This window comes from Panulirus ornatus, chromosome 6 (genome assembly GCF_036320965.1).
Source record: "Panulirus ornatus isolate Po-2019 chromosome 6, ASM3632096v1, whole genome shotgun sequence".
NCBI lineage: Eukaryota > Metazoa > Arthropoda > Malacostraca > Decapoda > Palinuridae > Panulirus > Panulirus ornatus.
This window is the reverse complement of record NC_092229.1, coordinates 34,209,359-34,236,356: the sequence shown is the minus strand read 5'-3', so window position 1 is coordinate 34,236,356 and position 26,998 is coordinate 34,209,359. Positions and strand designations below refer to the sequence as shown.

At 39.8% G+C, this 26,998-nt stretch overlaps 1 protein-coding gene across 1 annotated transcript in view; it reads right to left on the bottom strand.

Moving 5' to 3' along the window:
• LOC139748903 (DBH-like monooxygenase protein 1) overlaps positions 1–15,392 on the bottom strand; it is a 140,552-nt gene extending 125,160 nt beyond the window's left edge. The window contains exons 1-2 of the mRNA XM_071662267.1: positions 15,240–15,392; positions 14,579–14,636 (exon numbers count right to left, since the gene is read on the bottom strand). Of these exons, the coding sequence (XP_071518368.1) occupies positions 14,579–14,636; positions 15,240–15,392 (211 nt within the window). The remainder of the gene's footprint in view (positions 1–14,578; positions 14,637–15,239) is intronic.
• Positions 15,393–26,998: the final 11,606 nt, after the last annotated feature.

Here is a 26,998-nt window from a genome sequence, read left to right as displayed (position 1 = left end):
GAACCATGGAGACATCACACACCCCTGCCGCAAACCTATATTCGCTGAAAACCAATCACTTTCCTTTCTTCCTACACGTACACATGCCTTACATCCTCGATAAAAACTTTTCACTGCTTCTAACAGTGAAATGAGATGTTTGAGGACAATGTGTGGTGTGAGGTGGTTTGATTGAGTAAGTAATGTAAGGGTAAGAGAGATGTGTGGAAATAAAAAGAGCGTGGTTGAGAGAGCAGAAGAGGGTGTTTTGAAATAGTTTGGGCACATGGAGAGAATGAGTGAGGAAAGATTGACCAAGAGGATATATGTGTCGGAGGTGGAGGGAACGAGGAGAAGTGGGAGACCAAATTGGAGGTGGAAAGATGGAGTGAAAAAGATTTTGTGTGATCGGAGCCTGAACGTGCAGGAGGGTGAAAGGAGGGCAAGGAATAGAGTGAATTGGATCGATGTGGTATACCGGGGTTGACGTGCTGTCAGTGGATCGAATCAGGGCATGTGAAGCGTCTGGGGTAAACCATGGAAAGTTGTGTTAGGCCTGGATGTGGAACGGGAGCTGTGGTTTCGGGCATTATTGCGTGACAGCTGGAGACTGAGTGTGAACGAATGGGGCCTTTGTTGTCTTTTCCTAGTGCTACCTCGCACACATGAGGGGGGGAGTGGATGGTATTCCATGTGTGGCGAGGTGGCGATGGGAATGAATAGGGGCAGACAGTGTGAATTGTGTGCATGAGTATATATGTGTGTGTCTGTGTGTATATATATATGTGTACATCGAGATGTATAGGTATGTATATTTGCGTGTGTGGGCGTGTGTGTGTGTACATTGTGGATTGGGGTGGGTTGGGCCATTTCTTTCGTCTGTTACCTTGCGCTACCTCGCAAACGCGGGAGACAGCGACAAGGAAAATAAAAAAGAATATAATATATATATATATATATATATATATATATATATATATATATATATATATATATATATATATATATATATATATATATATATGTATATATATATATACACACACACACACACACATATATATATATATATATATATATATATATATATATATATATATTGGGGAGGGGGCGAAAATCCTGGGAGCCTTGAAGAATATTTCCAAGTCGAGAACTTTATCTCGGAAAGCAAAAATGGGTATGTTTGAAGGAATAGTGATTCCAACAATGTTGTATGGTTGCGAGGTGTGGACTATGGATAGAGTTGTGCGCAGGAGTGTGGATGTGCTGGAAATGAGATGTTTGAGGACAATGTGTGGTGTGAGGTGGTTTGATCGAGTAAGTAATGTAAGAGATGTATGGCAATAAAAAGAGCGTGGTTGAGAGAGCAGAAGAGGGTGTTTTGAAATGGTTTGGGCACATGGAGAGAATAAGTGACGAAAGAGTGACCAAGAGGATATATGTGTCGGAGGTGGAGGGAACGAGGAGAAGTGGGAGACCAAATTGGAGGTGGAAAGATGGAGTGAAAAAGATTTTGAGTGATCAGGGCCTGAACATGCAGGAGGGTGAAAGGCGGGCAAGGAATAGAGTGAATTGGATCGATGTGGTATACCGGGGTTAACGTGCTATCAGTGGATTGAATCAGGGGATGTGAAGCGTCTGGAGTAAACCATGGAAAGTTGTGTGGGGCCTGGATGTGGAAAGGGAGCTGTGGTTTCGGGCATTATTGCATGATAGCTAGAGACTGAGTGTGAACAAATGGGGCCTTTGTTGTCTTTTCCTAGCGCTACCTCGCACACATGAGGGGGGAGGGGGATGGTAATCCATGTGTGGCGAGGTGGCGATGGGAGTGAATAAAGGCAGACTGTGATTTGTGTGCAGGGGTATATATGTATGTGTCTGTGTGTGTATATATATGTGTACATTGAGATGTATAGGTATGTATATTTGCATGTGTGGACGTGTATGTATATACATGTGTATGGGGGTGGGTTGGGCCATTTCTTCCGTTTGTTTCCTTGCGCTACCTCGCAAACGGGGGGAGACAGCGACATAGCAAAATAAATAAATAAAGAAATAAATATATATATTGGAAAGGATCACAATCTTTCGTGTGATCAAGATATTTCTATGAGTCCATGGGAACTTTTCCTGTTTCATTTTCCCCGTGGAATCATAGGAATATATATATATATATATATATATATATATATATATATATATATATATATATATATATATATATATATATATATATATATATATATATATATATATATATATATATATATATATATATATATATATATATATATGTATATATATGTATATATATATATATATATATATATATATATATATATATATATATATATATATATATATATATATATATATATATATATATATATATATATATATTCCTATGATTCCACGGGGAAAATGAAACAGGAAAAGTTCCCATGGACTCATAGAAATATCTTGATCACGCGAAAAATTGTGATCCTTTCCAATATATATATATTTACAAATATATATTTGTTTATTCATTTATTTATCCATGTATTTATTTGATTTCCTTATCGCTGTCTTTCGCGTTAGCGAGGTAGCGAACGGAAACAGACGAAAGAATGGCCCAACCAACCTACATACACATGTATATACATAAACGTCCACACACGCAAAAATACATACCTATACATATCAACGTATATATATATATATATATATATATATATATATATATATATATATATATATATATATATATATATATATATATATATATATATATATATATATATATATATATACATATATATATATATATATATATATATATATATATATATATATATATATATATATATATATATATATATATATATATATATATATATATATATATATATGTATATATATATATATATATATATATATATATATATATATATATATATATATATATATATATATATATATATATATATATATATATATATATATATATATTGATATCCCTGGGGATAGGGGAGAAAGAATACTTCTCACGTATTCCCTCTGTGTCGTAGAAGGCGACTAAAAGGGGAGGGAGCGGGTGGCTGGAAATCCTCCCCTCACGTTTTTTTTTTTATTTTCCAAAGGAAGGAACGGAGATGGGGGCCAGGTGGGGAATTTCCCTCTGAGGCCCAGTCCTCTGTTCTTAACGCTACATTGCAAACGCGGGAAATGGCGAATAGTATAAAAAAAAAATATATATATACACAGACATATACATATATACCCACATACAGACATATACATGTATACACATGTACATAATTCATACTGTCTGCCTTTATTCATTCCCATCGCCACACATGAAATATATATATATATATATATATATATATATATATATATATATATATATATATATATATATATATATATATATATATATATATATATATATATATATATATATATATATATATATATATATATATATATATATATATATATATATATATATATATATATATATATATATATATATATATATATATACATATATATATATATATATATATATATATATATATATATATATATATATATATATATATATATATATATATATATATATATATATATATATATATATATATATATATATATATATATATATATATCCCTGGGGATAGGGGATTAAGAATACTTCCCACGTATTCCCTGCGTGTCGTTGAAGGCGACTAAAAGGGGAGGGAGCGGGGGGCTGGAAATCCTCCCCTCTCTCTTTTTTTTTTTTTTTTTTCTTTTTAAATTTTCTAAAAGAAGGAACAGAGGGGGCCAGGTGAGGATATTCCAAAAAAGGCCCAGTCCTCTGTTCCTAACGCTACCTCGCTAACGCGGGAAATGGCGAATAGTTTAAAAGAAAAAAGAATATATAATATATATATATATATATATATATATATATATATATATATATATATATATATATATATATATATATATATATGTTGTTCGCTGATGATACAGGGCTGGTGGCTGATTCATGTAAGAAACTGCAGAAGCTGGTGACTGAGTTTGGTAAAGTGTGTGAAGAAGAAAGTCAAGAGTAAATGTGAATAAGAGCAAGGTTATTAGGTACAGTAGGGTTGAGGGTCGAGTCAATTGGGAGGTAAGTTTGAATGGAGATAAAATGGAGGAAGTAAAGTGTTTTAGATATCTGGGAGTGGATCTGGCAGCGGATGGAACCATGGAAGCGGAAGTGAATCATAGGGTGGGGGAGGGGGCGAAAATTCTGGGATCCTTGAAGAATGTTTGGAAGTCGAGAACATTATATCGGAAAGCAAAAATGGGTATGTTTTAAGGAATAGTGGTTCCAACAATGTTGTATTGTTGCGAGGCGTGGGCTATGGATAGAGTTGTGCGCAGGAAGGTGGATCTGCTGGAAATGAGATGTTTGAGGACAATATGTGGTGTGAGGTGGTTTGATCGACTAAGTAATGTAAGGGTAAGAGCGATGTGTGGAAATAAAAAGAGTGTGTTTGAGATAGGTGAAGAGGGTGTTTTGAAATGGTTTTGTCACATGGAGAGAATGAGTGAGGAAAGATTGACCAATAGGATATATGTGTCGGAGGTGGAGGGAACGAGGAGAAGTGGGAAACCAAATTGGAGGTGGAAAGATGGAGTGAAAAAGATTTTGAGTGATCGGGGCCTGAACATGCAGGAGGGTGAAAGGCGTACAAGGAATAGAGTGAATTGGAACGATGTGGTATACCGGGGTCGACGTGCTGCCAATGGATTGAACCAGGGCATTTGAAGCGTCTGGGGTAAACCATGGAAAGTTGTGTGGGGCCTGGATGTGCAAATGGAGCTGTGGTTTCGGTGCATTATTACATGACAGCTAGAGACTGAGTGTGAACGAATGGGGCCTTTGGTGTCTTTTCCTAGCGCTACCTCGCACGCATGAGGGGGAAGTGGTTGTTATTCCATGTGTGTGGCGAGGTGGCTATGGGAACAAATGAAGGCAGACAGTATGAGTTATGTACATGTGTATATATATATATATATGTCTGTGTGTGTATATATATGTGTACATTGAGATGTATAGGTATGTATATTTGCGTGTGTGGACGTGTATGTATATTCATGTGTATGTGGGTGGGTTGGGCCATTCTTTCGTCTGTTCCCTTGTGCTACCTCGCTAACGCGGGAGACAGCGACAAAGGAAAATAAATAAATAAAGCATATCTATATATATATATATATATATATATATATATATATATATATATATATATATATATATATATATATATATATATATATATATATATATATATATTATACTTTGTCGCTTTCTGCCACGTTAGCGAGGTAGCGCAAGGAAACAGACGAAAGAATGGCCCAACCCACCAACATACACATGTATATACATACACGTCAAGACACGTACATATACATACCTATACATTTCAAGGTATACATGTGTATACATACACAGACATACACACATATACACGTACATAATTCATACGTAATGCGTTTATTCATTTTCGTCGCCACCACGACACACATGAAATGACAATCCCCTCCCCCGCATGCGCGCAAGGTAGTGTTAGGAAAAGATAGCAAATTCCTCATTCGTTCACACTCAGTCTCTAGCTGTCATGTATAATGCACCGAAACCACAGCTCCCTTTCCACATCCAGGCCCCAAAAACTTTCCATGGTTTACCCGAGACGCTTCACATGCCCTGGTTCAATCTATTGACAGCACGTCGACCACGGTATACCACATCGTTCCAGTTCACTCTATTCCTAGCACATCTTTCACCCTCCTGCATGTTCAGGCCCCGATCGCTCAAAATCGTTCTCATTCCATCTTTCCGCCTCCAATTTGGTCTCCCACCTCTCCTCGTTCCCCCCACCTCTGACACATATATCCCCTTTGTCAATCTTTCCTCACTCATTCTCTCCATGTGACCAAACCATTTCAAAACACCCTCTTCTGCTCTCTCAACCACACCCTTTTTATTACCACATATCTCTCTTACCCTTTCATTACTTACTCGATCAAACCACCTTTCACCACATATTGTAATCAAGCATCTCATTTTCAACATATCCATCCTCCTCCGCACAACCATATCTATAGCCCACGTCTCGCAACCATTTAACTTTGTTGGAACCTCTATTCCTTCTAAGATATCCATTTTTGCTCTACGAGATAACGCTCTTGCCCTCCAAACATTCTTCAACGTTCCCAGAACCTTCGTCTCCTCCCCCAATCTCTGACTCACTTCCGTTTCCATGGTTCCTTCCATCCGCTGCTAAATCCACTTCCGGATATCTAAAACACTTCACTTCCTTCAGTTTTTCTCCACTCAAACTTATCTCCCAACTGACCTTCTCTCAACCCTACTGTACCTAGCTCTTATTCACATTTACTCTCAGCTTTCTTCTTTCACACACTTTACCCAGCTCAGTCACCAGCTTCTGCGGTTTGTCACCCGATCCACCACCAGCGCTGTATCATCAGCAAACAACAACTGACTCACATCCCAAGCCCTCTCATCCACAACAGACTGCATACTTGCCCCTCTCTCCAAAACTCTTCTATTCACCTCCCTAACAATTCCATCCACAAACAAATTAAACAACCATGGAGACATCACGCACCCCTTCCGCAAACCGACATTCAATGGGAACCAATCACTTTCCTCTCTTACTACTCGTACGCATGCCTTACATCCTCGATAAAAACTTTTTACTGTTTTTACCAACTTGCCTCGTACACTGTACATTCTTAGTACGTTCCACCGGGCATTTCTATCAACTCTGTCATATACCTTTTCCATATCCATATATGCTACATAAAAATCAATTTGTTTTTCTAAGTATTTCTCACATACATTCTTCAAAGCAAGCACCTGATCCACACATCCTCTACCATTTCTGAAACCACACTGCTCTTCCCCAGTCTGATGCTTTGTACATGCCTTCACCCTCTCAATCAATACCCTCCCATATAATTTTCCATGATTACTCAACAAACCTATACCTATGTAATTTGAACGCTCACCCTTATCCCTTTTGATTTTATACAGTGGCACTATGCATGCATTCAGCCAATCCTCAGGCACTTCACCATGAGCAATATATACAGTGAATATCCTCACTAATCAGTCAACAACACAGTCACCCTCGTTTTTGATAAATTTCACTGCGATACCATCCAAACCCGCCGCCTTGCCGATTTTCATCTTCCGCAATGCTTTCGTTATCTGTTCTCTGTTTACCAAACTATTCTCCCTGACCCTCTCACTTCCCACACCATCTCGACCAAAACACCCTATATCTGCCACTCTATCATCTAACACATTCAACAAACCTTCAAAATACTCACTCCATCCACTCACTACCTCCCCATTAGCCCCCTTTATCTGTGTTCCCATTTGTTCTCATGTCTTACGCACTTAATTCACCTCCTTCCAAAACATCTTTTTATTCTCCCTAAAATCTAACGATACTCTCGCACCCCAAGTCTCATTTGCTCTCTCTTCCTCTTCCCACACCTTTCTCCCGACAAACTTATGCCTCTGAAATTTGAACATTCACCTTTATCCCCTTTGCCTTTGTACAATGGCACTATGCATGCATTCCGCCAATCCTCAGGCACTTCACCTTGCACCATACATATACTGAATATTTTTTCCAAGCAATCAACAACACAGTCACCCCTTCTTTTGTAAGTACCACTGCAATATCATCCAAACCCTTTTTGCCGGCTTTCATCTTCCCCAAAGCTTTCATTATCTCTTCTCTGTTTACCAAACCATTGTCCCTGACACTCTCACTTCGCACATCACCTCGACCAAAACACCATTTATCTGCCAATGTATCATCAAACACACATATTTTTAAGCTACGCAGACATATAAGAACAGGACAGTAATGAATTGTCTTGTTTAATTATATTAGAAATTATGATCATTGTATTGAATGTGTTTATGTCATCTCAGTTATTAACTCTAACTGTTACCCAGCGAGAAATATCATTGAACCTTCTATTATCTAATACACCAGGAATTGTAACATGAATATTAGTGAAGGTCTTTATAAATCGGATGGCTGTATTATTGATAACATTTTTATCTAGTACCCTTTCTTTTCCACATGATGAAGATTTTATGATACGCATGTTTCCAGACTTCAACGCCCCGCACCTCCATTCGTGTATTCACTTGTTTAACAAAATCTGTTTTAGTAAAGTCTCTTCGTTGTTTATCAACTGACTGTTATATTTCTTTCCTGTAATCATCATTCATATATGTATATATATATATATATATATATATATATATATATATATATATATATATATATATATATATCCCATTAGGCCCTTTACTGTGCCATTTGTTCTCATGATGTTAGTTCGCAGTTATGATTCCCTCCTTGTTCAATATTTTTATTTGCCCTAAAATCAAGATCTTGCGAACACCAAGTCATAGTCTCTCTGCCTTCCAGAGCTTTCGACACTTAGTCTGAATTTGATTCGCCTTTGATACACCTTGTGCCTTTGTAAATGCAAATGCTGCATTGTAAATTGCTGAAGGCAAGTTACGTTGCAATACAATATGATATTTGTTCAGTAATCAAGATCAAGTCAATTTATTTGAAGGTACACTGCATAATGAATGTTTTAGATTCTGGTAGTCATCTTCACAAACCTTGCGAATCGAATGGATCTGGTGGGGACCAAACATTTGGCCTTGAAAATCGTTCGAAGTTCGAAACATCCCGAAACAAAAATTATCTTGAATGGAATCATAATCCAACAATGTTTAGTTCGCAGCTCTAAGGAACAAGGACAGTAGGAGTCTATGTTAAAATATATATATCTTTCTTCTTTCTTTTAAACTATTCGCCATTTCCCGCGTTAGCGAGGTAGCGTTAGGAACAGAGGACTGGGCCTTTTTTGGAATATCCTCACCTGGCCCCCTCTGTTCCTTCTTTTGGAAAATCAAAAAAATAAAAGAGAGGGGAGGATTTCCAGCCCCCCGCTCCCTCCCCTTTTAGTCGCCTTCTACGACACGCAGGGAATACGTGGGAAGTATTCTTAATCCCCTATCCGCAGGGATAATATATATATATATATATATATATTCTTTTTTTTTTTTTGCTTTGCCGCTGTCCCCCGCGTTTGCGAGGTAGCGCAAGGAAACAGACGAAAGAAATGGCCCAACCCACCCCCCTACACATGTATATACGTACAAGTCCACACACGCAGATATACATGCCTACACAGCTTTCCATGGTTTACCCCAGACGCTTCATATGCCCTGATTCAATCCACTGACAGCACGTCAACCCCGGTACACCACATCGATCCAACTCACTCTATTCCTTGCCCTCCTTTCACCCTCCTGCATGTTCAGGCCCCGATCACTCAAAATCTTTTTCACTCCATCTTTCCACCTCCAATTTGGTCTCCCACTTCTCGTTCCCACCACCTCCGACACATATATCCTCTTGGTCAATCTTTCCTCACTCATTCTCTCCATGTGCCCAAACCATTTCAAAACACCCTCTTCTGCTCTCTCAACCACGCTCTTTTTATTTCCACACATCTCTCTTACCCTTACGTTACTTACTCGATCAAACCACCTAACACCACACATTGTCCTCAAACATCTCATTTCCAGCACATCCACCCTCCTGCGCACAACTCTATCCATAGCCCACGCCACGCAACAATACAACATTGTTGGAACCACTATTCCTTCAAACATACCCATTTTTGCTTTCCGAGATAATGTTCTCGACTTCCACACATTCTTCAAGGCTCCCAGGATTTTCGCCCCCTTCCCCACCCTATGATCCACTTCCGCTTCCATGGTTCCATCCGCTGCCAGATCCACTCCCAGATATCTAAAACACTTTACTTCCTCCAGTTTTCTCCATTCAAACTTACCTCCCAATTGACTTGACCCTCAACCCTACTGTACCTAATAACCTTGCTCTTATTCACAATTACTCTTAACTTTCTTCTTTCACACACTTTACCAAACTCAGTCACAAGCTTCTGCAGTTTCTTACATGAATCAGCCACCAGCGCTGTATCATCAGCAAACAACAACTGACTCACTTCCCAAGCTCTCTCATCCACAACAGACTTCATACTTGCCCCTCCCTCCAAAATTCTTGCATTCACCTCCCGAACAACCCCATCCATAAACAAATTAATTGATTAATATATATATATATATATATATATATATATATATATATATATATATATATATATATATATATATATATATATATATATTTAATCATTTATTTATCTATTCATTTTTTACATATTATACTTTGTCGCTGTCTCCCGCGTTAGCGACATAGCGCAAGGAAACAGACGAAAGAATGGCCCAACCCACCCACATACACATGTATATACATAGACGTCCACACACGCACATATACATGCCTAAACATCTCAACGTATACATATATATACACACACAGATATATGCATATATACACATGTATATTATTCATACTGTCTCCCCTTATTCATTTCCTTCGCCACCCCGCCACACATGAAATGACGACCCCCTCCTCCCGCATGTGTGCAAGGTAGCGATAGGAAAGACAACAAAGGCCCCATTCGTTCACACTCAGTCTCTAGCTGTCATGTATAATGCTACGAAAGCAAAGCTCCCTTTCCACATCCAGGCCCCACAAAACTTTCCTTGGTTTACCACAGACGCTTCACATGCCCTGGTTGAATCCAATGACAGCAAGTCGACCCCGGTATACCATATCTCTCCAATTCACTCTATTCTTTGCACGCCTTTCACCCTCCTGCATGTTCAGGCCCCGATCACTCAAAATCTTTTTCACTCCATCTTTCCAACTCCAATTTGGTCTCCCATTTCTCCTCGTTCCCTCCACCTCTGGCACATATATCCTCTCTGTTAATTTTTCCTCACTCATTCTCTCCATATGACCAAACCATTTCAAGACACCCTCTTCTGCTCTCAGAGCCACACTCTTTTTATTACCACACATCTCTCTTACCCTATTATTACTTACTCGATCAAACCATCTCACACCACATATTGTCCTCAAACATCTTATTTCCAGTACATCCACACTCCCTCGCACAACTCTATCTATAGCCCACGCCTCACAACCATATAACATTGTTGGAAATACTATTCCTCCAAACATACCCATTTTTGCTTTCCAAGATAACGTTTTCGACTTCCACAAATTCTTCAACGATCCCAAAACTTTCGCCTCATTCCCCACTCTATGATTCACTTCCTCTTCGATGTTTCCATCCGCTACCCAATCCACTACCAGATATCTAATACACTTTACTTCCTCCAGTTTTTCTTAATTCAAACTTACATCCCAATTGACTTGTCCCTCAACCGTACTGTACCTAATAACCTTACACTTATTCACATTTACTCTCAGCTTTCTTCTTTCACACACTTTCCCAAACTCAGACACCAGCTTCTGCAGATTCTCACCCGAATCAGCCACCAGCGCTGTATCATCAGCGAACAACAACTGACTCACTTTCCAAGCTCTCTCATTGACAACAGGCTTCATACTTGCCCCTCTTTCCAAAACTCTTGATCACCTCCCTAACAGCCCCATCCATAAACAAATTAAAGAACCATGTAGACATCACACACCCCTGCCGCAAACCTACATTCACAGAGAACCAATCACTTTCCTCTCTTCCTACACGTTCACATGCCTTACATCCTCGATAAAAACTTTTCACTGCTTCTAACAACTTGCTTCCCACACCATATATTCTTAATACCTTCCACAGAGCATCTCTATCAACTCTATCATATGCCTTCTCCAGATCCATAAATGCTACATACAAATCCATTTGCTTTTATAAGTATTTCTCAAATACATTCTTCAAAACAAACACCTGATCCACACATCCTCTACCACTTCTGAAACCACACTGCTCTTCCCCAATCTGATGCTCTGTACATGCCTTCACCCTCTCAATCAATACCCTCCCATATAATTTACCAGGAATACTCAACAAACTTATACCTCTGTAATTTGAGCACTCACTCTTATCCCCTTTGCCTTTGTACAATGGCACTATGCACGCATTCCGCCAATCCTCAGGCACCTCACCATGAGTCATACATACATTAAATAACCTTACCAACCAGTCAACAATACAGTCACCCCCTTTTTTAATAAATTCCACTGCAATACCATCCAAACCTGCTGCCTTGCCGGCTTTCATCTTCCGCAAAGCTTTTACTACCTCTTCTCTGTTTACCAAATCATTTTCCCTAACCCTCTCACTTTGCACACCACCTCGACCAAAACACCCTATATCTGCCACTTTATCATCAAACACATTCAACAAACCTTCAAAATACTCACTCCATCTCCTCATATCACCACTACTTGTTATCACCTCCCCATTTGCGCCCTTCACTGAAGTTCCCATTTGCTTCCTTGTCTTACGCACTTTATTTACGTCCTTCCAGAACATCTTTTTATATATATATATATATATATATATATATATATATATATATATATATATATATATATATATATATATATATATATATATATATATATATAATATATATATATAAAAAAAATTATATATGTGTATATTGAAAAGGATCACAATTGAGCGTGTGATCAAGTGTACTCTTTGCGTCCACGGGGAAATGAAACATGATCAATTCCCAAGTGCAATTTCGTGTAATAGTCATATTATCCGGGGAGATACAAGAAAGAAATATAACAGTCAGTTGATACACAACGAAGAGATGTACCTTGGACGCCATTTGGTAAATAGGTGATCGCCCGAATGGCGTTCGTGTGGGTCATCCAAGACACAACAAGCGTATCATGACTTTTTTATTTGGACAAAAAAGGGAACTGTTTACAGATTTTATCAAAATAAATATATCCAATTTTTATAGACCATTATCAATATTAAGGTTGCAATTCTTTTTGCATCTAATAACAGAAGATTCAATGATATTTCTCGTGGTACTGGAGTAAGAGTTAATAACTGAGATGGCATTCCTCCAGTCAAAACAATGATCATAGTTATTAAAATGATTAAACAACTCATTTGATTCTTGTCCTGTTCTTGTATTATATCTATGTTGCTTAAATCTAACGGAAAGATTCTTACATAAGATTTTCACAATTTCTACATGTCACTTTATAGGTGCATCCTGCAGAACTTTCTGGTGAGTTCCTGATTAAGATATTCTTTACAGTATTATTGTTGCTGAAGGCAACATTTATATTAAAGTATTTAAGCAACATGAGAAGTAAAGTAAGATTATCATTAAAGGGAGAACTAAAAGGTTCTTGTTGTCAATGGGAAGTTTGGGTTCAACTATATACATTTTTTTCTTTCCCATTCCCAACTTAAATATTCATAAATGAAAGATCTAGGATACTTTAACTTGGATCCAATGAAATATATTGGTCAAACTCATCATCAATATACTCTGGAATGCAAATACGTAATGCCCTAACGAACATAGACTGGAATGATGATAATTTCACTTTGTCATGTTGAGCTGAGTAATAATGGACATATGATCATGTATTGGTAGGTTTTCTGCATATGCTAAGCTTAAATTTGTTTCTATCCCTATGGATCATGCAATCTAAAATTGATAACATATTATTTTCATTTTCTATAGTAAATTTGATGGAAGGTACTAAATTGTTAATTAAGCGGAAAAATGTCTGCAAATTTTCATCTGTTGGCCGAACATAAAAAAAACATCATCTAGTTACCTACGCCAAATAGCATTAGAAGGTAAGGTATCCTTAAATAATTTTGTTTCAAAAAATTCCATGTAGATATTACTTTTCATAGGTGAAAGAGGCCTACCCACTGCCATACCAAATTTTTGAGCATGAAATTCTCCATTAGATTGAAATTCACAGTCTTTTATACACAATTTTATATATTCATTAAAAACAGACTATGAAATATGTAAATGAATATCACCCAAAATATTAAATAGATGATATTGAAGTACATTGCTAAAGAGAGATATTCGTACCCTAAATCAAGCGAAAGCTAGTCTGCTTCTCAAGTTTGGGCACCCGTACCTAAAGAAGTAAAAAGAGCAAATAGAGAAGATCCAGAGAAAGGCATCAAAGATCAATACCAGAAAAAGAGCTAGGTTTCAGGAAAAGGCTAGAAACCTACAATTTGACCACCATGGAAGGTGAAAGGTATAATAGATAGGTGATAGTTATGGTATTCATCCAGAATAATGACATAGATGATAAGCATTTCTTTGAGCGATGTAAGGATAAGGAAGATATAAATGATTACTTATATGATATATGAGAGGTTGAATCGAATAGACGGAAAGAGTATGTGAGAAGTCGGGAGAGTTTGTAAAAGATTAACATGTAAGTTGTATAGGATGTTCAAAAGATGGACACCACGAGTGTGAAATGATTCCTCGTACAGTACTAAACATGTTATTACACACACATATGTGAGGTCTGTGGCCAAATGTGACAGAAAATCAAATAAACGTAAGCTATGTAGAATAACTCACCAAATAACTTACCGTCACACTTTTGTACCTCCGGCTCCACAAAGCTGGTAAATTCAGGGTACTCGTACGTCTGAAAGAAAGCCAAATGACGAGATGAAGACTTATCCATTGTGGAGTTAAGCATCAAATCTAGCTTACTCCCTATTAAAGTCTGCTGCTGCGTAATCATGATTTTCTCTGAAGAGTTTGAAAATAAGAGTTAGGTTTAATCATGTTTCATGTTGAAGATAGCTTCATTTTGCTCCTCTCTGAAGAGGATACTACGTAGACATATGAAGTGTTCCGTATTACAGCTATATATCTGCATAAAATAAGCTACGACAACAGTTTCTGTCTATCTCGTACCTCTCTACTTTCTGTCAGTCTGTCTTTCTGTCTGTCTGTTCCTCTGCAGGCTTTTCTTTACAAATCTCTCTCTCTCTCTCTCTCTCTCTCTCTCTCTCTCTCTCTCTCTCTCTCTCTCTCTCTCTCTCTCTCTCTCTCTCTCTCTCTCTCTCTCTCTCTCTCTCTCTGCTTTCCCCTAAAATTTTTTCTTTTCAGTACTTTTTGCGGATGTACCTGTCTGTTTCAGTCTCCCTATAAAAATTTTCCTTTCCAATTCAGATATCATGCACTAGTCCCACACAAGTGTATTGTACACTTGGATACATGCATATAATTGCTTGATACTCACATCCATATCATTCCCCAGTTTTGCTACGGAACACATGACGAGATGACTCTCGTTGACTACTGTGTACTGGAGAGCAGCCACCACCTGCTCATCCTCCCATGTGGCATTATCATGGACGATGTCGTACAACGATATGTTGAAATATTCTGCCATGTTAAGATACAGCAAATTAACATCAAGAAATTTCTTACATGGATAAAACAAATCTCACAAACAAACTCTTCACTGTGGAGACTTAGCACTAGAAGTAGCAGTGAGGTGAGGAGACCACAGAGTTCAGATGGAATGTGAGAAGTGTTTGCATTGCCAGTAAGTTAATGTCTTAGATAATGGTTTAGGGAAAGTATTTTCAAAAAGAAAATAATGTTAGTAACTAGGTTAATGTGAACAAAGAAGTTTATGATTTAGATAGTATAGAGGATTGCAACAGTTAATGAGAGAATGAAAAGTTTCTCTAGGGAACTCTACCGGTTGATGTTACAAAGATTCAAAGGCGTTTGTCTGAATAGATCCTGTTTTGGGCTAAGGAAGTAAATCGGACATCATTCCCAGCAAAACCTCAAAAACATATCACATAACTATTGCAGATGAGCAGCAAGATATTGGTGACGGTGTGAAGACAAGTAGAATCTAATCCGATGTCAGGGGATTTAATGGAATTCAGAAAATAAAAAGAGTGTGGTTGAGAGACCAGAAGAGGGTGTGTTGAAATGGTTTGAACATTTGGAGAGAATGAGTGAAGAAAGATAGACAAAAAGGATATACGTGTCAGAGGTGGAGGGAAAAAGGAGAAGCGGGAGACCAAATTGGAGGTGGAGGGATGGAGTGAAAAAGATTTTCAGCGATCGGGGCCCAAATATACAGGAAGGTGATAGGCGTGCAAGGAATAAAATGAATTGGAATGATGTGGCATATAGGGGTCGACGTGCTGTCAATGGATTGAACCAGTGCATGTGAAGCGTTTTAAGTAAGCCATGGAAAGGTCTAAGGGGCCTGGATCCGGATATGGAGATATGGTTTCGGTGCATTATATATGACAGCTAGAGACTGAGTGTAAATGAATGTGCCCTTTTGAGTCTGTTTTCCTGACACTACATTGCTGAAGTAGGGGGTAGCGATTTCATTTCATGTTGGGCGGGGTAACGCAAGGAATGGATGAGGGCAAATATAAATATGTAAATGTGTATATATACGAATAAAGTGCATATGAACGCGCACCTTCATAGAACATACAAACCTCCAACAGCCAGGATCGAACCCGGGACCCCTGTGCAAGAGGCAGGCATGCTAACCGCTAGGCTATGGGACTGTATGATAGGAAACAACCATTCGAAATACTAAGTACTCGAATACCCTTCGTCTCGCAATGGTGAGCAACGGGGTCTATACCGGTTGTTTCCGAACAGACGCACATAGCCAGCTGATAGCGTTTTACCGAACCTAACTGTACAACGCGGAGGTATATGAATACGAATAAAGTGCATATGAACGCGCACCTTCATAGAACATACAAACCTCCAACAGCCAGGATCGAGACGAAGGGTATTCGAGTACTTAGTATTTCGAACAGTTGTTTCCTATTATACAGTCCCATAGCCTAGCGGTTAGCATGCCTGCCTCTTGCACAGGGGTTCCGTGTTCGATCCTGGCTGTTGGAGGTTTGTATGTTCTATGTGTATATATGTATATGTCTGTGCATGTGAATGTATATGTAAGTATATGTACGCGAATGTGCCCAACAAAACTTTCCATGGTTTACCCTAAACGCTTCATATGCCTTGGTTCGATCCATGACAGCACGTCGACCCCAGTATACCACATCGTTCCAGTTCAATCTATTCCTTGGATGCCTTTCACCCTCGTGTATTTTTAGGCCCCGAACGCTCAAAATCTTTTTCACTCTATCCATCCACCTCCAATTTAGTCTCCCACTTCTAGTTCCTCCCACCTCTGACACATATTTACTCTTTGTCAATCTTTCATCAATCATTCTCTCTATGCGACAAAACCATTTCGATACACCCTCTTCTGCTCTTTCGACCACACTCTTTTTACTATTACACATTTCTCTTACTCTTTCATTACTTACTCGATCAAACCGCCTCACACCACATATTGTCCTCAAAAACTTCATTTCCAACACATCCACTCTCCGCACAACCCTCTTCATAGCCCATGCCTTGCAACCATATAACATTCTTTGAATCACTATTCCCTCCAACATACCCATTTTTGCTCTACGAGGTAACGTTCTCACCTTCCAAACATTCTTCAATGCTCCCAAAACCTTCGCCCCCTCCTCCACGATGTGACTCACTTCCGGTTCCATGGTTCCATCCTCTACTATATCCACTCCCAGATATCTAAAACACTTCACTTCCTCCAGATTTCTCCACTCAAATTTACCTCCCAATTAACATCCACCCTCCTCAGCACAACCCTATCTATAGCCCACACCTCGCAACCATATAACATTGTTGGAACCACTATTCCTTCAAACATACCCATATTGGCTTTCCGAGATAATGTTCTCGCTTTCAACACATTTTTCAACTCTCCTAGAACTTCGCCCCATCCACCACCTCGTGACTCATTTCCGCTTCCATGGTTCCATCCGCTGTTAAATCCACTCCCAGATATTTAAAACACTCCCAGATTTCTCCATTCAAACTTACCTCCCAATTGACTTGTACCTCAACCCCACTGTACGTAATAACCTTGCTCTCATTCACATTTACTCTCAGCTTTCTCCTTTTACTCACTTTACCAAACTCAGTCACTAGCTTCTGCAATTTCGCACCCGAATCAGCCACCAGCGCTGTATCATCAGCAAACAACAACTGACATTTCCGAAACCCCCTCATCCACAACGGACTTCATACTTGCCCCTCTCTCCAAAACTCTTGCATTCACCTCCCTAACGACCCCATCCTTAAACAAACCGATATTCACTCGGAACCAATCACTTTCCTCTCTTCCTACTCGTTCACATGCCTTTTATCTTCGATAAAAACTTTTCACTGCTTCTAGCAACTTCCCTCCCACAACATATATTCTTAATACCTTTCACAGAGCAGCTCTATCAACTCTATCACATGTCCTCTTCAGATCCATAAGTGCTACTTACAAATTAACTTCTTTTTCTAAATATTTCTCATATACATTCTTCAAAGCAAACACCTGATCACCACATCTTCCACCACTTCTGAAACAACACTACTCTTCCCTAACCTGATGCTCTGTACATACCTTCACCCTTTCAATCAATACCCTCCCATAAAATTTCCCAAGAATACTCAACAAACTTATACCTCTGTAATCTAAACACTCACCTTTATTCCCTTTGCCTTGTACAATGGCACTATGCATGCATTCCGCCAATCCTCAGGTACTTCACCATAAGCCATACATACATTGAATATCCTCACCGACCACTCAACAACACAGTTACCCTCTTTTTCAATGAATTACACTGCAATACCATCCAAACCCATTGCCTTGCAGGCTTTCATCTTCCGCAATGCTTTATCTACCCCTTCTCTGTTTACCAAACCATTCTCCCTGAGACTCTCACTTCAGCACCACCTCGACCAAAACAGCCAATATCTGCCACTCTATCATCTAACACATTCAACAAACCTTCAAAATACTCACTCCATCTCCTTCTCACATCACCATTACTTGTTATTACCTTCCCATTAGCCCCCTTCACCGATGTTCCCATTTGTTCTCTTGTCTTCCGCACTTTTTTTTACCTCTTTCAAAAACGTCTTTATATTCTCCCTAAAATTTAATGATAATCTCTCACTCCAACTCTCATTTGCCCTCTTTTTCAATTCTTGCACCTTTCTTTTATACATCTCCTCGCCATTTGCACTATTTCCCTGCAACTGCCTATCTCTTCTTTTTCACTAATAATCTCACTTCTTCATCCTACCACTCACTACCCTTTCTAATCAACCCACCTCCCACGCTTCTCATGCCACAAGCATCTTTTGCGCAAGCCATCACTGCTTCTCTAAATACATCCCATTCCTCCCCCACTCCCTTTACGTCCTCTGCTCTTATCGTTCTCCAATCTGCACTCAGCCTCTCCTGGTAGTTCCTCACACAAGTCTCCTTCCCAAGCTCACTTACTGTCACCGCTCTCTTCACCCCAACTTTCTCCCTTCTGGAAACCTCTACAAATCTTCACCTACGCCTCCACAAGATAATGATCAGACATCTCTCTTGTTTCACCTCTCAGCACATTAACATCCAAAAGTCTCTCTTTCACGCGCTAATCAATTAACGCGTAATCCAGTAACGCTCTCTGGCCATCTCTCTCCTACTTACATACGTATACTTATGTATGTCTCTCTTTTCAAACCAGGTATTCCCAATCACCACTCCTTTTTCAGCACTTCTGTAATTAAGCACCCACCTTTATCCCCTTTGCCTTTCCATAATTGCACGATGCCTGCATTCCGCCAATCCTCTGGCACCTCACCATGAGTTATACATACATTAAATAACCTTACCAACCAGTCAACAATACAGTCATCCCCTTTTTTGATAAACTCCACTGCAATACCATCCAAACCTGCTGCCTTGCCGGCTTTCATCTTCCGCAAAGCTTTTACTACCTCTTCTCTGTTTACCAAATCATTTTCCCTAACCCTCTCACTTTGCACACCACCTCGACCAAAACACCCTATGTCTGCTACTCTATCATCTAACACATTCAACAAACCTTCTAATACTCACTCCATCTCCTTCTCACATCACCACTACTTGTTATCACCTCCCCATTAACCCCCTTCAACGATGTTCCCATTTGTTCCCTTGTCTTACGCACTTTATTTACCTCCTTTCAAACATCTTTTTATTCTCCCTAAAATTTAATGATACACTCTCACCCCAACTCTCATTTGCCCTCCTTTTCACCTCTTGATCTCCTGCCTCTTTCTTTTATACATCTCCCAGTCATTTGCACAGTTTCCTTGCAAAACTCGTCCAAATGCCTCTGTCTTTTCTTACTTCTACATCCCACCACTCACTACCCTTTCTAATCAACCCACCTCCCACGCTTCTCATGCCACAAACATCTTTTGCGCAAGCCATCACTGCTTCCCTAAATACATCCCATTCCTCCCCCACTCCCCTTACCTCCTTTGTTCTCACCTTTTCCCATTCTGCACTCAGTCTTTCCTGGTACTTCCTCACACAAGTCTCCTTCCCAAGCTCACTTGAAGAATGTTTGGAAGTCGAGAACATTATCTCGGAAAGCAAAAATGGGTATGTTTGAAGGAATAGTGGTTCCAACAATGTTGTATGGCTGCGAGGCGTGGGCTATGGATAGACTTATGCGCAGGAGGCTGGATGTTCTGGAAATGAGATGTTTGAGGACAATATGTGGTGTGAGGTGGTTTGATCTAGTAAGTAATGTAAGGGTAAGAGAGATGTGTGGAAATAGATAGAGTGTGGTTGAGAGAGCAGAAGAAGGTGTTTTGAAATGGTTTGGTCACATGGAGAGAATGAGTGAGGAAAGATTGACCAAGAGGATATATGTGTTAGAGGTGGAGGGAACGAGGAGAAGTGGGAGACCAAATTGGTGGTGGAAAGATGGTTGAAAAAGATTTTGAGTGATCGGGGCCTGAACATGCGGGAGGGTGAAAAGCGTGCAAGGAATAGAGCGAATTGGAACGATGTGGTATACTGGGGTCGACGTGCTGTCAATGGATTGAACCAGGGCATGTGAAGCGTCTGGGATAAATCATGGAAAGTTTCTGTGGGGCCTGGATGTGGAAAGGGAGCTGAGGTTTCGGTGCATTATTACATGACAGCTAGAGACTGAGTGTGAACGAATGGGGCCTTTGTTGTCTTTTCCTAGCGCTACCTCGCACACATGAGGGGGGAGGGGGTTGTTATTCCATGTGTGGCGGGGTGGCGATGGGAGTAAATAAAGGCAGACAGTATGAATTATGTGCATGTGTATATATGTATATGTCTGTGTGTGTATATATATGTGTACATTGAGATGTATAGGTATGTATAATCGCGTGTGTGGACGTGTATGTATATACATGTGTATGTGGGTGGGTTGGGCCATTCTTTCGTCTGTTTCCTTGCGCTACCTCGCTAACGCGCGAGACAGCGACAAAGCAAAATATATATATATATATATATATATATATATATATATATATATATATATATATATATATATATATATATATATATATATATATATATATATATATATATATATATATATATGGGGAGATAATAATAAGTAGCAATGAGGTGAGAAGGAGATGGAGTGAGTATTTTATAGGTTTGTTGAATGTATATGATGATAGAGTGTCAGATATAGGGTGTTTTGGTCGGGGTGGTGTGCGAAGTAAAAAGGTCAGAGATAATGGTTTGGTAAACATAGAAGAGGTAGTGAAAGCTTTGAGGAAGATGAAAGCCCGCAAGGCGGCAACTTTGGATAGAATAGCAGTGGAATTTATTAAAAAAAGTGGGTGAGTGGTTTAATGATTGGTTGGTAAGGATGTTCATTGTAAGTATGGATCATGGTGAAGTGCCTGAGGATTGGAGGAATGCATGCATAGTGGCACTGTACAAAGGCAAAGGGGATAAAGATGAATGTTCAAATTACAGAGCCCTAAGTTTGTTGAGTATTCCTGGGAAATTTTATAGGGGAGGGGGTATTGATTGAGAGGGTGAAGGCAAGTATAGAGCATCAGATTGGGCAAGAGCAGCCTGGTTTCAGAAGTGGTAGAGGATGTGTGGATCAGATGTTTGCTTTGAAGAATGTATGTGAGAAATGCTTAGAAAAACAGATGGATTTGTATGTAGCATTTATGGATCTGGGGAAGGCATATGATAAGGTTGCTAGAGATGTTTTGTGAAAGGTTTTGTGAATATGGTGTGGGAGGTAAGTTGCTAGAAATAGTGAAAAGTTTTTAGCAAGGATGTGAGGCATCTGTACAAGTAGGAAGAGGGGAAAGTGATTGGTCCCTAGTGAGTGTGGGTTTGAGGCAGGGTTGCGTGATGTGTCCATGGTTATTCAATTTACTTATGAATTGGGTGGTTAGGGAGGTGAATGCAAGAATTTTGGAGAGAGGGGTAAGTATGCAGTCTCTTGTAGATGAGAGAATATGGGAAATGAGTCATACCTTGTCCGCTTATGATACAGGCGCTGGTGGCTTATTCGGATGAGAAACTGCAGAGGTTGGTAAATTGTGTGAAAGAAGAAAGTAGAGAGTAGATGTAGGTGAGAACAAGGCTTTTAGGTTCAGTAGCGTTGAGTTAATTGGGAGGTAAGTTTGAATGGAGAAAAATTAAAGGAAGTGAAGTGTTTTAGTTAAATCTGGGAGTGTACTTAGCAGAAGGAACCATGGAAGCGGAAGTGAATCACTTCGTTTGGAAGGGGGCGAAAGATCTGAGAGCGTTGAAGAATGTATGGAAGGAGGGAACATTATCTAGGAGAGCAAAACTTGATGTGTTTGAAGGAATAGTGGTTCTGACAACGTTATATGGTTGCGAGGCATGGGCTGTAGATAGGGTTGTGCGGAGGAAGGTAGATGTGTTGGAAATCAAATGTTTGAGGACAATATGCTGTGTGAGATGGTTTCATCGAGTAAGTAATGAAAGGGTAAGAGAGATGTGTGGCAATAGAAAGAGTGTGGTTGAGAGAGCAGAAGAGGGGGAGAACTGGGCAAGTATGCAGTCTGTTGTGGATGAGAGGGCTTGGGAAGTGAGTCAGTTGTTGTTCGCTGATGATACAGCGCTGGTGGCTGATTCATGTGAGAAACTGCAGAAGCTGGTGACTGAGTTTGGTAAAGTGTGTGAAAGAAGAAACCTGTGAGTGAATGTGAATAAGAACAAGGTTATTAGGTTCAGTAGGGTTGAAGGACAAGTAAATTGGGAGGTAAGTTTGAATAGAGAAAAACTGGAGGAAGTGAAATGTTTTAGAAATCTAGGAGTGGATTTAGCAGCGGATTAAACCATGGAAGCGGAAGTGAATCACAGTGTGTGGAAGGGAACAAGGGTTCTGGCAGCGTTGAAGAATGTGTGGAAGGCGAGAATGTTATCTCGGAGAGCAAAAATGGGTATGTTTGAAGGAATAGTGGTTCCTACAATGTTAAATGGTTGTGAAGCATGGGCTATAGATAGGGCTCTGCGGATGAGGTTGGATGTTTTGCAAATGAGATGTTTGAGGATAATATATGGTGTGAGGTGGTTTGATTGAGTAAGTAATGAAAGGGTAAAAGACATGAGTGGTAATAAAAACAGTGTGGTTGAGAGAGCAGAAGAGAGTATATTGAAGTGGTTTGGTCACATGGAGAAAATAAGTGAGGAAAGATGACGAAAAGGATACATGTGTCGGGGTGGATGGGACAAGGAGAAGTGGGAGACCAAATTGGAGGTGGAAGGATGGAGTGAAAGAGATTTTGAGCGATCGGGGCCTGAACATACAGAAGGGTGAAAGGCGTGCAAGGAACAGAGTGAATCGGAACGATGTGGTATACTGGGGTCAACGTGGTGTCAATGGATTGAACCAGGGCATGTGAAGCGTCTGGAGTAAACCATGGAAAGTTTTGTGGGGCCTTTATTTTGAAAGGGAGGTGGGGTCTCGGTGCATTACACATTACACAGCGAGACACTGAGTGTGAATGAATGTGGCCTTCGTTGCTTTTTCCTAGCGCTACCTCGCCCGCGCGCGGGAGGATGGGGGTGTCATTTCATATGTGCCGGAATGGCAGCGGATATGGATGAAGGCAGCATGTATGAATATGTACATGTGTACATATGTATATGTCTCTGTATGTATACGATGAAATGTATAGGTATGTATATGTGCGTGTGTGGGTTGGGTCCCCATTTCGTCTGTTTCCTTGAGCTACCTCGCTAACGCGGGAGACACCGTCAAACTGTGATAATATGATAATATATATATATATATATATATATATATATATATATATATATATATATATATATATATATATATATATATATATATATATACAGAGAAGAGGTAGTAAAAGCTTTGCAGAAGATGAAAGCCGGCAAGGCAGCAGGTTTGGATGGTATTGCAGTGGAATTTATTAAAAAAGGGGGTGACTATATTATTGACTAGTTGGTAAGGTTATTTGATGTATGTATGACTCATGGTGAGGTGCCTGAGGATTGGCGGAATACGTGCATAGTGCCATTCTACAAAGGCAAAGGGGATAAGAGTGAGTGCTCAAATTTCAGAGGTATAAGTTTGTTGAGTATTCCTGGTAAATCATATGGGAGGGTATTGATTGAGAGGGTAAAGGCATGTGCAGAGCATCAGATTGGGGAAGAGCAGTGTGGTTTCAGAAGTGGTAGAGGATGTGTGGATCAGGTGTTTGCTTTGAAGAATGTATGTGAGAAATACTTAGAAAAGCAAATGGATTTGTATGTAGCATTTATGGATCTGGAGACGGCATATGATAGAGTTGATAGAGATGCTCTTTGGAAGGTATTAAGAATATATGGTGTGGGAGGCAAGTTGTTAGAAGCAGTGAAAAGTTTTTATCGAGGATGTAAGGCATGTGTACGTGTAGGAAGAGAGGAAAGTGATTGGTTCTCAGTGAATGTAGGTTTGCGGCAGGGGTGTGTGATGTCGTCATGGTTGTTTAATTTGTTTATGGATGGGGTTCTTAGGGAGGTAAATGCAAGAGTTTTGGAAAGAAGGGCAAGTATGAAGTCTGTTGGGGATGAGAGAGCTTGGGAAGTGAGTCAGTTGTTGTTCGCTAATGATACAGCGCTGGTGGCTGATTCATGTGAGAAACTGCAGAAGCTGGTGACCGAGTTTGGTAAAGTGTGTGAAAGAAGAAAGTTAAGAGTAAATGTGAATAAGAGCAAGGTTATTAGGTACAGTAGGGTTGAGGGTCAAGTCATTGGGAGGTAAGTTTGAATGGAGAAAAACTGGAGGAAGTAAAGTGTTTTAGATATCTGGGAGTGGATCTGGCAGCGGATGGAACCATGGAAGCAGAAGTGGATCATAGGGTGGGGAAGGGGGCGAAAATCCTGGGAGCCTTGAAGAATGTGTGGAAATCGAGAACATTATCTCGGAAAGCAAAAATGGGTACGTTTGAAGGAATAGTGGTTCCAACAATGTTGTATGGTTGCGAGGCGTGGGCTATGGATAGAGTTGTGCGCAGGAGAATGGATTTGCTGGAAATGAGATGTTTGAGGACAATGTGTGGTGTGAGGTGGTTTGATCGAGTAAGTAACGTAAGGGTAAGAGAGATGTGTGGAAATAAAAAGAGCGTGGTTGAGAGAGCAGAAGAGGGTGTTTTGAAATGGTTTGGGCACATGGAGAGAATGAGTGAGGAAAGATTGACCAAGAGGATATATGTGTCGGAGGTGGAGGGAACGAGGAGAAGTGGGAGACCAAATTGGAGGTGGAAAGATGGAGTGAAAAAGATTTTTTGTGATCGGGGCCTGAACATGCAGGAGGGTGAAAGGAGGGCAAGGAATAGAGTGAATTGGATCGATGTGGTATACCGGGGCTGACGTGCTGTCAGTGGATTGAATCAGGGCATGTGAAGCGTCTGGGGTAAACCATGGAAAGCTGTGTAGGTATGTATATTTGCGTGTGTGGACGTGTATGTATATACATGTGTATGGGGGTGGGTTGGGCCATTTCTTTCGTCTGTTTCCTTGCGCTACCTATATATATATATATATATATATATATATATATATATATATATATATATATATATATATATATATATATATATATATATATATATATATATATATATATATATATATATATATCTTTTTTTTTTTTTATACTTTGTCGCTGTCTCCCGCGATTGCGAGGTAGCGCAAGGAAACAGACGAAAGAAATGGCCCAACCCCCCCCATACACATGTACATACACACGTCCACACACGCAAATATACATACCTACACAGCTTTCCATGGTTTACCCCGGACGCTTCACATGCCTTGATTCAATCCACTGACAGCACGTCAACCCCTGTATACCACATCGCTCCAATTCACTCTATTCCTTGCCCTCCTTTCACCCTCCTGCATGTTCAGGCCCCGATCACACAAAATCCTTTTCACTCCATCTTTCCACCTCCAATTTGGTCTCCCTCTTCTCCTCGTTCCCTCCACCTCCGACACATATATCCTCTTGGTCAATCTTTCCTCACTCATTCTCTCCATGTGCCCAAACCATTTCAAAACACCCTCTTCTGCTCTCTCAACCACGCTCTTTTTATTTCCACACATCTCTCTTACCCTTACGTTACTTACTCGATCAAACCACCTCACACCACACATTGTCCTCAAACATCTCATTTCCAGCACATCCATCCTCCTGCGCACAACTCTATCCATAGCCCACGCCTCGCAACCATACAACATTGTTGGAACTACTATTCCTTCAAACATACCCATTTTTGCTTTCCGGGATAATGTTCTCGACTTCCACACATTTTTCAAGGCTCCCAAAATTTTCGCCCCCTCCCCCACCCTATGATCCACTTCCGCTTCCATGGTTCCATCCGCTGACAGATCCACTCCCAGATATCTAAAACACTTCACTTCCTCCAGTTTTTCTCCATTCAAACTCACCTCCCAATTGACTTGACCCTCAACCCTACTGTACCTAATAACCTTGCTCTTATTCACATTTACTCTTAACTTTCTTCTTCCACACACTTTACCAAACTCAGTCACCAGCTTCTGCAGTTTCTCACATGAATCAGCCACCA